The sequence below is a fragment of the Leptinotarsa decemlineata genome, unplaced genomic scaffold, assembly GCF_025532065.1.
Source record: "Leptinotarsa decemlineata unplaced genomic scaffold, Ldec_3_MD MMD2_tig00000218_RagTag_RagTag, whole genome shotgun sequence".
Lineage (NCBI taxonomy): Eukaryota > Metazoa > Arthropoda > Insecta > Coleoptera > Chrysomelidae > Leptinotarsa > Leptinotarsa decemlineata.
In genome coordinates, this window is record NW_027412545.1 from 1,660,063 (window position 1) to 1,673,669 (window position 13,607).

The 13,607-nt window shown below is 33.2% G+C and overlaps 2 protein-coding genes across 2 annotated transcripts in view; one reads left to right on the forward strand and one right to left on the reverse strand.

Annotated features, from left to right (window-relative positions):
• Positions 1-13,607, reverse strand: part of LOC111511837 (medium-chain acyl-CoA ligase ACSF2, mitochondrial) — a 58,491-nt gene that overhangs the window by 22,309 nt on the left and 22,575 nt on the right.
• Positions 8,568-13,607, forward strand: part of LOC111510537 (glutamine synthetase-like) — a 79,513-nt gene continuing 74,473 nt past the window's right edge. Inside the window, exon 1 of the mRNA XM_074173217.1 lies at positions 8,568-8,612. Within this exon, the coding sequence (XP_074029318.1) occupies positions 8,583-8,612 (30 nt within the window). The 5' untranslated portion in view covers positions 8,568-8,582. The remainder of the gene's footprint in view (positions 8,613-13,607) is intronic.

Here is a 13,607-nt window from a genome sequence, read left to right on the forward strand (position 1 = left end):
TTACTTGGACAATTTTATGAATAAAAGTACTCGTGTGGAAAGTCGATCGGAGCAACGAGTCTTGATAAAAATGTAGTTTCACTCGACGACATCAAACCCGCTCGTCCACCATTATTTGAAATGAATAATTATCAAAGCAGAAATAATAATGATAACGTTAATTCAACAACATTTATCCTGAGATGTCTACCATTATTCGAAAATATTAGTTTTTAAGGAAAATGGAAATGATAGGTAAAATGTGCATAACGAATTTTTATAATGCAAACACTTTTAACTAACGAAACTCAAGAGCCTCAAGAGCAAACAGAAATGAAAAATCCGCTACAGAAACTGCTCGATATGACCACCTTCTCTCTCTTTACATTTTCTTAGTCTGCGAAGACACTCTCTCTGTACTTGAAATAGCATTCCAGGGTCGTTTCGTATGGCTTCACAATGTAATGTTATTCTATTCAACAATGCATCTCTTGTGTGAATAGGTGTAGCGTAAACAAGGCTTTTTAGATGTCCCCACAGAAAGAAATCCAATGGATTTAAATCCGGAGACCGCGATGGCCATGAATATGGCCCACCTCTACCAATCCATCTATTGTGGAAAATATGGTTCAGATGGTCACGCACAATCAAACTAAAATGAGGAGGAGCGCCATCATGCATAAACCACATATCTCTTTGGGTTTGCAATGGAACATGTTCCAAAAGTCCATTCAAATCATTCTGAATGAACTCCAAATAACGTTCTCCATTCAATCGGTCCTGTAGAACGAATGGTCCTATAAGATGGTTTCCTATGATACCAGCCCAAACATTCACGTTGAATTTCCGTTGGTGTTTGGTTTGCAATATCCCATGGGGATTTTCTTCGGCCCATATATGGAGATTATGAGAGTTGATAACTCCATCTCTACTGAAACCTGCTTCATCAGTGAATAAAACTCGATTAATAAAAGTCATATCCTCTCTTTGCCTATCCATGAACCAATTGGCATATTCCAGTCTTGCTGGAAAATCTTGAGGTGTCATGGCATGTACCTTCTGGATGTGAAATGGGTGGAGCAGTTGTTCCCTAATTATTCTATGAATAGTGGACTTGGATGTATGGAACTGTTCTGATAGATTTCTGATGCTCATTGAAGGATCATCAGCGACGGCTTCCAAAATATTTTCCTCCAAAACAACGGTACGTACAGTCCTAGGAGCGCCCTCACCACCTCGTTTTGGCAAAACTGTACCTACAATAATATCGAAATAAAACAACGTGCTCAAATTAATTATCAATTATTACATACCTGTCTCCCTCAAGCTGCGATCGACACGCTCGAATGTTTCTCTTGACGGTACCGTTCGATTGGGAAAATGCTCGGAATACAGACGACGAGCTTCTGCAGCATTACAAAATGCTCGTCCATAAAATACATGCATATCTGCATATTCATTGAATGTAAACTGTTCGGCCATATCAAAAAAATTCAAAATATCTTATAGAATATTGACAATACAATGATAGTCATATGACAACGCACCACTCAACAAAATAAAATCGCATTCCAGTTTCTCATTTTTTATCAAAACTTTCTAAAAGGTTTTTTTGTCAACATCTGTGAAAGAAATGGAACATAATTATTCCCTGGATATTTTTCACCTGATCATGTGCAGCCGTTTTTGTAGTTCATTCGTTTGCTTTTTATTAGTATTTATATTTTTTCCGATGTGCGTTTTTTCAGCTAAATTTAGATTCGTGTTAAAGAATTTCTCCCATAAAATTATAATTATCAGTGAAACTCCTCAACAGTTTAGCTGTGAAGAAGAATTTGAAACATTCGAATGTTGAGTTTCATGAGATTCAGATAACTGATCAACACGAAACGTGATTATTCCACACGTATTATGTACATACAAAATATGGAATGAATTCGATATTTCATAGTAGAGTAGCTTGTTAGTTTAAAAACACCACGAATCTACAGAACTTGATATTTCTTTTGAAAAAATATCTGCTATCACAATTGTGACTTAAACTTCCATATAGGTACTGTACTTTTTGTTTACGACTTCATTTTAGCATACTTTGTATTATTCCTTTTATAAATGTTGTTGAATTAACGTTATCATTATTATTTCTGCTTTGATAATTATTCATTTCAAATAATGGTGGACGAGCGGGTTTGATGTCGTCGAGTAGAACTACATTTTTATCAAGACTCGTTGCTCCGATCGACTTTCCGCACGAGTACTTTTATTCATAAAATTGTCCAAGTAACCTTATTTTGTTGAAAGATATTGAAAAATATCTGTCATTTCAAAGTTTTGGGGTGTGGACCATCGGGGGTAGTCCGTTCCTGCAAAACAACTGACTCTTGCATGAAAGCTCATCGACGGAATTCATTTGTTTAGTCAATTACCAAAATTTGGATGATTTTGAATATTCACTTGAAAAGTTATGAAAGAAAAACATTTTTCATTTTGTAACTTCGAGGGTCCGTAACTTGGTTACGAAGACTTTTAGGAAAAAAAGTTATATGAAGTACTGGTGATATTTTGACCCCATCTATACATTCCCGAGAGGAAAAGAGGAAGTCCAGGGACACCCTATATAACGGCCGGGTCTTCCAGAGTGATTGAACGGTCATTTCATAAATAATGAAAAAAAAATTTTTAACTTTCTGTGTTTTTTACTACGTTATTGAATTTTCGTCCTTTAAGGACATTTTCAAACTTTTACGGGAGTTTAATGTATAAGTTTGAAAATGTCTTTATAGGACGAAACTGCAGTAATATTAGTTACAAATAAAAGTGGTAAAAAACATATTTGAAGTTTCAATGAACCTTTTTCCCGAAGTACGAAAAATCACCCACTAGCAGCGCTAGTAGTTCGGTAGGGACAAACACTGACATCCTCATATAAACATATGGTGAAGTACAATTAAAAAAGAATGTTTTTAACAAAAGAAGATGTTCCTGGAGCAAAACTAAAATTTTGTAACTGTAAAGGATAACAATGTTGTAACATTAAAACGTTGTCTTGCATGCCGTAATTTAAAAGTAACTGGAAAAAAGTTAATCAATAGACAGGTTAGTATACAGACTCTAGTAAAAGAGTAGCGGGAGATTCTGTAATACTGTAATACATGCCCACTAGGAATAACAGAAATAAAAGTTCAGTTTCAGAAAAATCGGAAGTGTATAAATTATCATGTGGGTCATGTCGGAAGTTTTATATAGGTCCAACTGGAATTACGTTCAAAGCCCGCATAAAGAAACATACAAGTAGTAGGCATACAAGTAGGTAATATATTAGAGTATGAAATAGTTGTAATGTAGTTGTCATAATATATTGTCATCGGACAGCACGCCATGGTTAAACCTCTGAAGAAGCTAGCCACTCGCGCCAGCAAAACGTCAGGAAGAAATTCCAAGAATCCACGGCTTTCAAACTCGAAAAACAGTGACACTGAAAACCTCAGCCACGAAAGTCTAAACCATTTTAACTTTTGTTCACGCTTGAGGAAGCTACCGTATAGCGAAACACGTGTCGCGGTTTTGTAAAACCCTTTATAGTGAAAGTCATACAATAAACTGTAATAATCGGTTTCAGTATGGATTTTCATCAAGTATCGGCCAGTTCTATACAATTATTATTTTTCTTTCAGTCTGCTCGTGAATGTATGAATACACATATGTATTTCAGACAGTTTATAACATTTCATATATTTTTGATTTTGATGTATTCTTTCAATACTACAGTTAACTAGGATGAATGCAAACATGTGGAGGCCTAATTATGGAATGGAAGTCAGCATGCTCAAGTGTGATTTAGTAAGTTGTGTCAAATAATTACAGTTACATCTGAAGGGTCCGAAATATGCATCTAAGAAAGAATATGCACAATGTATATACATTCATTTTAATCGTATTGATTTTTGAATGTCAATAGCCTCATTAACACAACCGAAAGATTACACAGACTGATAATAATTTCTCGAAAGTCTACTCCGTACATATTATGTTAACATAGTCCTGAAATTGATTTGTGACGTGCATTTTGAATCAGAGTATTTGGAAAATCAATTACAAATCAATCATCATGAAATTGAATGATAAATGGTTTTTAGGCATAATTTTTTGTCAAGTATTTCATATGGATATCAAAATACAATCCACCCAGTTTGGCAATAAATGAGACAAAGCAATAAACTTACCATAAATTTTTATATCTGTTTCGTAAAAGTTTCAAACAGTTATGGAATGCCATTTTACTTCAACTAAGATCATATAAAATTGTCGGTTTGATTTATAATGAAATATCCACTTTATTATTTTATTGGTGATGAAACAACAGATATAAAAGAAAATTTTTTCGTCGGCTAACTTCTCAAAATTTAATGTTTTGTCTGGTTTTCTGAATAAATTTAGATTACCTACAAAACAGTGCTACTAAGAAGATATGACCTTTTGAACTCACTAATTGAACAATTTGTTTTCCTTCGAGAACATACTTGAAAGATATATGAAAATATGTCTTCGAAGTAAAAAATTAAATCATATAATCAGGAAACGCGCACAGATGGAAGTAAACAGTACTGCGAATTATACCAATTATAAACATAATACGAACTGACCAGGTTTAATCAGAAACCATTGACGGCAAGCAGATGTTCATGAAGAGTAGGAAAACAGCGTCGATAAATCATCTACATCGATGCTTTCATTGGTTGGGACTTCTTTCATCTCATATGATATAAAATGATTTGAAATCCCTGAAAGAATCAATAAAATTGTGACGATTGTGGATACTAACAATCGAAACGTCGTAAAGTGTAGTTTCAGTTTTTTTGCTTGATATAATTATAATTTTTTTAGCTAATTTCATTTATTTTATTGAATCTTTCAGGAATTTCAAATCATTTTAAGTCATATTAGATAATGGAAGTTCGAGCTAATGAAATGCACCATAAAACATTGTCAAACACCTTCAAACATCAACATCGATGCTTTCAAAGGCCATCAAAAAGAATAAATTCACACAAAAAATAGTATAATTGTTTTAAAGATCAAACGATAGTACACAAGATTTTTATTGGAAAAGGTATGGATTTGTATAGAAAATAAGAAGTCTTCTCAGCGAGCAAGTTTGAGCGTCTCATCTCTTATATTTTTTGAGATAGATCACATTTTTTCTCTAGGGAGTACAACCGCACATCTCGATTGAAGTTTGTGTCATTCACTTTCTTTTCCAGCCACATTTTCATCTGATCTATGGTAATCGACAAGCCTTTTCTACCAACCTCATGGGCTTCCTCTTCATTCTCTGTTCTTCCCAATAAACTCATTTCAGTCCTTCCTTCCAAGTCCAGGGCTTGCATCGTCATGGCAATAGTTGACCAAATAATACGTCTGTCAAACTCATGCCAGGGTCCTATTGCCGATCGACTTCTATATAGTGTTGGACTGGAAGTACTCTTGGTTCAATGTTCTGTTTCCTCGTCTGTCTCACTGCCAATCGAGGCCAATTGCAACTATCAATCTGTAATGTAAGGTGTCGACCTAATCAAACCTTATCTAACCTGACATCTAGTCTTTTACCCGACCGCTGAAAGTCTGCACTTTGTCTCAGAATTCTTTGATAACATCTTCCACATTGTTTGAATTTTTTGGTTATTTCTTTCTGAAAGGTACTCAGTTTTCGAATTACCGTCTTTCTTATCGATTCTGGTCGTGATTTCTCTGCGCCTCTTGCTGAGAAAAGTGTTTAAAAAACCATTTCTCCTTCCTTTTCTTCTGTTCTACTTGCTTATTCTTCTTTCATTGTATTCCTTAAATTTTCAACATAGTCTTTGCTTCTCTGTTTGTTCTTTGTTTTCTCTCTCTGTCGTCCCTTTTTTGTTCTCTCTTCTTTTCTGTTTTTCCCTTTCTATTTATTTTTTTGTTTTGCTTCTCATTCCGCTTTTTTTTATTCTTTTTCTCTCTCGTTTTTTATTCATTGCCATCAAATCTTTATAATATTTTGGATCGTCGCAATTTCAGTACCATTACTACTATTTATTCTAGCGCTATCACCAGTGTTACGTGGTAATAATGATAAATGTAATCCAAATTCCATTTTATAATGGCAATAAATAGATATGAAGTGAAAATCTTTACAGACGTTGTACAAGGTTTTTCAAAAGTCAACGTTCTTCTTCAGGGATTGACAAGTTATCTTGTGAGTTACTAGAATATCAAGGGTCAACGATAAAATGCAAATACGCTTTGAAAAATACGAATAATTCCAAAACGAAAAAAACATAAATGTAGATAATTACTCCAAAGTACTTTCATCAAAGGTATCATGTAGATACTGGATGAGTAAAACAGAATATTATTGCAGTCATTACAGGGCTCCCGAAAATCGTAATCCTTTCTGGAAATATTTCGACATTTATGGATTGACAATATCTCTTATGGATTGAAAGGTAATATAATAATAATTATAATAATTGATAATAGTTACCTTTTTTTTCCACTGTTATATTCAAGGTAATGTTGTGAATATAATAGAACATTAGATATCATTTCACAGACTGAGTGACAGACATCAAAAAGTATTGTATCCTCCTAACACAAGAAGTTTGAATGAATTCTTGAAATGATATTTCAGGAAACATGGTTTGTCAGTGAAAGCCATTTTCATTAATACATTGGACGCCAAATCTACCACTTTCGGCATGGTAAAGTTCTAAATTTTCAGTTGTTCCATTTTTCAGCACAATAGTAACTATATTAAATGTTTGAATTTTAACTTTGAAAGTTTACATCAATTTTTTTGAAAACTAACGAGATTTCCATTTCATTGAACCTTTTTTAAAAATAATTAAATATCTCTAGAAACGTTTTTTCAATTGTGGGAAATTATATGTAAAATATTCTCAGAATTTTTCGAAAGAAAAATTTAAATACAAATTTGGTCTCATTCGGCGAAAAATATTAATGACCGTTTGATATCATGATGAATCGTTATTATTGAACAGCTTGTGTGGAAATTCCAAAACATTGAATAACAATTTATTGCACTGAAACCGCATCATCGCCTAACCATGAATATAATTAGCAAAAGTTTCCCAGCTATTTTCGAATCATAATCATAAATTACTATTTGTTGCAAGCGGCAAAAAACTGACGGAATTCAATACAATCTTTAAACCCCTATTTTTCCTTTCTTGATGTTTATTTGCACTATACAAAGAACCTACCTGCGTATTTCAATATTCCAGGTTCAGTATCTTTGGCTGTACGTTAATATAAGTGTGTCAGTCATTTAATAGGTAGCCACTTATACAATACTAGCTGTTTCCAACTTATTACCAGCTTTACCGTGGGATCCTACCCTAGGTGTTATTCCAGGTCATGATCTATATATATACCAACTTATATTTTAATCCGTTGATATGTTTAGGCGTGAAAAAGTAAAAAACGTAAATACATTCATAACATTCATCCATCCTCACAAACTTTACGCATTTATATCATTAGTAGGATCACCAATGTATTTCATTCTGATTCTTTTAGTTTTTTTTATTGATGCTATTCAATATTGTTTAAGTGGGTACCTATTGATTGACTGACACTCTCATTTCAACGTACAGCAGAAGCTACGGAACCTAGAATTTTGAAATATGCAGGCAGGTTCTTTGTATAGCGTAAATAAGAATCAAGAAGGAAATTAGGAATTTCCAGCCCCAAGAGGGAAAAATAGGGGTTTAAAGATAGTATCGAATTTCGTTAGCTCCGAAATTGGAAACCTGAGGTTAGGGGTTGATAAAAAAATTGTAACTATTTATTTAAAATACTCTGTCACGAAATTTAATGAAACGAACTAAATTTCAATATTTCAGTTCAAAATGGCTGAATCGTTGGAGAAACGCAGCTTTGGATAAAACTCTCACCATTATTTGACATTGCTCATTCCAGGCGGAAAGAGCCAAGTGACATATATTTAGTATATTGAAAGGTAAGCTCAAAGCTAGTTTTCGAACAATTGATCTTGACATGTATTAAAATTTTTAAAGTCAATAGATAACAAAACAGCGAGCCCTCAACATGAACTGCATGAAGTATAAAAACATCGCAGAACTGATGACGGCACTTTCTATTTATTCCCACAAAAAATAATCAAGGGGTGCCAAATCTGGTTACAGGGCATTCAATTCTGTCTCTTCTCCTAATCTAGTGTTGTAGAAAATATTGGCCTTCATTGATTTATACCAAAATTTTTCTGCAGAATTGAATGCTTTCTTGTTCAAAGAATAGTCGCCTCTTGATTACTTTTCCGGAAGTACCTGAACAGTTACAGTACCGAACACAACCACTGACTCTGGACAGTTTTATCAAAAATATGTAAACAACTGCGGTCGAATTATTCCGGAAATGTTTCGAAATGAAAATCGAAATTATTTATTTTCCGCGATATTACTGTACTTGCCTCCATTTTGTGACTATATTGCGCACCCCCGTATACGATACTCCATCAAAAAAAAAAGGCCCGATCGCTGAACAAGCTGCAAAGTGACAAAAGATTGGTGTTTTTGTGAAATCCGACATGAATGAAGTCGAGTAATGCTGAAATTCTCAAGGTAAGCACAGGTTGGTTCAATTCAATATCTTTGCTCTCTCTATTTACCAAAATCACGCAGAATGGCAACATTCAAATTCATATTACAGGAAATACAGTCCACGTACATTATTACTCAAAATTTTTTTTCCTAACCGGATATTCGTGATTCGAGTTTGAACGCTGTTTGTGCTAAACTGAGTGGTATTATTGCTTTCAAAAAGTGTTTTTTTTCATAATTCAATTTTTCGCTCTTTCAGTCATATTTCAGTTTAGAAATCACGGATTTTATTGAATTGCTCAGTAACTAGGTTGATATTCTTTTATCCTAATTTGATATTATGTGAGTACAAACAAAAAAGTAACAAAAATATCAAGCTATCCATTAATTTTGCCTCGATGCGCGATTGCTGATTTCAGTTTACTATTTGCAAATATTCAAGTATAATATTGGTTTTCTTGTTCATTTAACAAATCAATTTAGGTATCATTGTTCGGATCGTTCGAATTACTTCAACTTAATCTTTCATTGAATAATCAATTCAACATTCCACAAGTTTTTTGGTCACTTTTTTTTTGGTGAAGTTTCTCGTTGTTTTTAAACATTTTAGAAATGCAAGAGGCGAACAATACTTCCAGTTCGTTTCACTGTGAATCTTGTTTTAAACATTTACTTACTGAAATATAGGGTTTTTGATGATGAGCGTTAATTTGCCGTTTCTGGCAAACTATTCAACGGATCAACCTGAAAACTCCACAGTATGCATAAGTCAATATGACCTACACGCCTAAAATATTTTAGACGAAGCGGCGTTGTCGCTTCTACTATAAAGTAGCGGCTTCTTTGATTTTTCAAATTGAACACGCCGTATATAATATCGTATTATGATTCATTACCACTTTGTCAACCGATTCATATACTATTTCCCTATACCTATCTATTACCGTTTAGAAGATATAAATTAATTTCGATATTTTTTACCAAACATGAACTTTTATAAATGCTGATAATCTTGAACTCTCTTGCACTAAAACGATCAAATTTGAAATGAAGTGAAGTGATACTATGAGGATCTTCACTCCGAGTCATATTTTCATTTGCCTCATACAGGGTCTTCAAAGAATGCAGATACTTTGATCTCATGAAAAAATTAGTGTAACTCAATTTTTTCAAATAGAACACCCTGTATATTTCAACATTTTTGAGCTCTACATCCAATTTTAGATTAACTCTGTTCAGATAATACTATTTCTATTTTGAACCGTTTTCGAGATAAACTGTTTCAAACGGAAATTGACATGGTTTCCTTGTTCATCACTCATTTTTGTAAAACAGATTTCGTTTGATGTTTCTCAATTAGTCACAGATAATACACTGAAAAGATAATTATTAAAATACTCCTCAACCATCGAATGAAACTTCTCTTCAAACAATAGTTTTATTAACGCTGAAACACGAACTGAAAATAATGAACTCATAAATTAATGAGTTAATTTAATCGTCAGTGTATTTCAGAATATGTTCAAACACATCTCCACCTCTACTTAAACAAACATGTAATCTCTTCGAAAGATTGTCATGTGTAGGCCAACAAAAAGGTCCATTATTACCAATCCATCTGTCTTCGAAGATTTCGGTTAAAGCTTCGCTGACTGAATGAGAATTATGGGGTGGAGCACCATCCATTTGGTACCATACACGTTCTCTTCCTGGTCTATTATTTAAAATCATTTGAATTCCATTCGTCAGTAAATCTTCATATTTTGATGCATTCAAATTATCATCATAAAACTCGATATGAAAAATTGACTCATTCTTTATGGCACAAAATACATTGAATTGCCATCTTTCTTGAAAACCCCTTTGGCGGACAACATGGGGATTTTCTGGCGCCCAATAATGACTGTTGTGTCTATTGAAAACTCCATTTTTTGTGAACTTGGCCTCATCTGTCCATATGATATTGTCAAGGAAATGTTCATCCTCTTGAGTCTTGATAAGTAACCATTCAGAGAATTCCACTCTACGAGGTAAATCAGTCTCTTTCAAATGTTGGACACAGTAGAACTTATAGGGATGCCATTTATGCTTATTAAGAATTCGACAAATTGTCACGTAGGGTATACCTATCTCCCTTTCAGCCTCGTGCAGAGAAGCATTTGGAAATACATGGAAGTATCCCAAAACTGTTATACCATTGTCACCATCATCCACTTTAGTCTTTTTACGAATGATTTTTGGACGGAAGGTTCCATTCAACCTACAGTTTTTCAGTAGTCGATTCATCACATTATTATTCGGCTTCGGAAGTTGTGGATATCTTTCATGAAATACTCGGCATGTTCTACTTGCAATTCCATTGCACTCACCATAAATTATTATTAAATTCAAGTCTCACGTTAAATAATTGGTTTATTTATTTTTCCAAAGCACACTATTAAAAAATATTAATGTGTACTGTTGTACGTTAGAGACCAATACCTCAATGTATACAAATTGTAACTTTTTCTAAGGTAGGTACATACCAATTTCGAATTGACTGATCTGAGACAGTTAAAAAACTGAATCAAAAAGAAATATTACTAAGTATAAAAAAAAAGTTGAATATCCAAAATAAGTGATGAATTCAAAAAAACGAGCAAGAAAACCACGTCACTTTCCGTTTGAAACAGTTTATCTCGAAAACGGTTCAAAATAGAAATAGTATCATCTGAACAAATTTAATCTAAAATTGGATGTAGAGCCCAAAAATGTTGAAATATACAGGGCGTTCCTTTGAAAAAATTGAGTTCCACCCATTTTTTCATGGGATCAAAGTATCTGCATTTTTTGAAGACCCTGTATGAGGCAAATGAAAATATGACTCGGAGTGAAGATCCTCATAGTATCACTCCACTCCATTTCAAATTTGATAGTTTTAGTGCAAGAGAGTTCAAGATTATCAGCATTTATAAAAGTTCATGTTTGGTAAAAAAAATATCGAAATTAATTTATATCTTCTAAACAGTAATAGATAGGTATAGGGAAATAGTATATGAATTTGTTGACAAAGTGGTAATGAATCATAATATGATATTATATACGGGGTGTTCAATTTGAAAAATCAAAGAAGCCGCTACTTTATAGTAGAAGCGACAAAGTCGCTTCGTCTAAAATATTTTAGACGTATAGGTCATATGGATTTATGCATACTGTGAAATTTTCAGGTTGATCCGTTGAATAGTTTGTCAGAAACAGCTAATTAACGCTCATCATGAAAAGCCCTGTATACTATTATGGCAGTAATTCTTCTTTGCTCTATTCACCTTTGAAACTGTCTTTTTTTTTTGTTTATTTCCGAACTATCACTTTTTGATGTGTAGGTAATATTTCACTTGACTCTAATCATTCTAGTTATATTCAGTCAAAATTTCTGTGAACATTTAAATAACCGAGAAATTTCTCGTCGTTACCTACGTTTTATAATTTTATAGAACACTAAGTTCCATTAATAATTTTGGAAATTTATTCATTTCATTATATGCATATCGATTAAGGCTGCAGAAGTAAATTTGCAGTCCACAGGGTGGCTGAAAAAAGTGTGGCATATCGAAAAGTCTTGTTTTTTCGAATGGAACACCTGTATTTCATTATATGAATGATATCGAAATGTAAAGAAATCATCACTTCGAATTCTGACCAAGCATAAAAGAGGATTTGGGCTATTGATTTCGATAAAACCCATTTCTTAATATTATACAGAAAGTTCAAAACTCACTGTTACTTCATCATAATTTCTGAAGGAGAACTTCGAAAAGAACACCCTCTATTTTTTTGGTCTGAACAATATGAAATTCAATTATGTTTTATTTCATTTAGGAGTTCTCTATACCTAACCTAAATAGTTTTTCAGATATGGGCTTTTTCAAATAGTAGTTCTTATTAGGAAAAAATTTGGTGATCTCGCTGGCCAATTTTGTGGTCCTTCCCTACCGATCCATTTATTCGGAAAGCACATATTCAAAAACTTTCTTGACACTGAATTTGAAATGTGCCGGAGCTCCATCCAATTGTTACCATATCTGCTGTCTGATATTCAGCGTCACATTCTCCAGAAGTTCAGGGAGATCATCTCGTGAAAACTGTGAATAGTTTTGAGCATTCAAGTTTCCATAAAAAAAGTATGGCCCTATAACTTGTGTACCTATAATTCTTCCCCCTACGTTCATAGATCATCTATTCTGGTGATTCAGAGTGCGGAAAAAAATGAGGATTCACACCACTTTAGTGATGGAAGTTGTGTATGTTTACTTTAGGAATGCCCTGTCTGCTTATCCCTGAATCTTTCTCGTTCTAACGTTGACTCGTATGACGGTTTTCTATGATTGATTCCATCAATGGTTATTTTTATCGAGTACTTGTTTTGTTTATTCACATTTTTGTCTTCAATCGAGGACTGCCTGCCCGGTACTGACGATGTCCAATAGGCTGAAACAGCAGGTTATTTTTGAATTGGGTATTTCAGTAAAATCTCTGCGGGATATTAAAACACTATTTTCTGCTATTCTAGCTTTCGGAAATCTATTTTTTCCTTCATCAAGATTATCTACAAAATAAATATGATGCAAAAATTATATAGTAATGAAAATATCACAAAAAACTCACCAATGTTAGTTTAAAATATAAAAAAGGCATATAAATCCAAACATAAAAAGCCGGAAAGTCAAATGCAAATGTGACGTTGAAAATTTTGTCACAGCACCAGAGAAAATGTGATTATTAAGATATTTGCAAATACAGTGAGATTTCAATGATGTAAGTGATCTATAATTTTTTTATATTGAAATAATTTGTTCAATTATATTGATCAAAAGTTGAAATATAATTGTAAATTTGACTTAAATTTTGTATTTTTTATTTTTTGTTTAAGTTATTATTATTTTCATCAACGATACATGGACGTATCGTTTATTGACGTATCGTTAACAGCTTTTAACAGTTTCAACGAGCATTTACAATTCACAGCTGAGGAAGAAG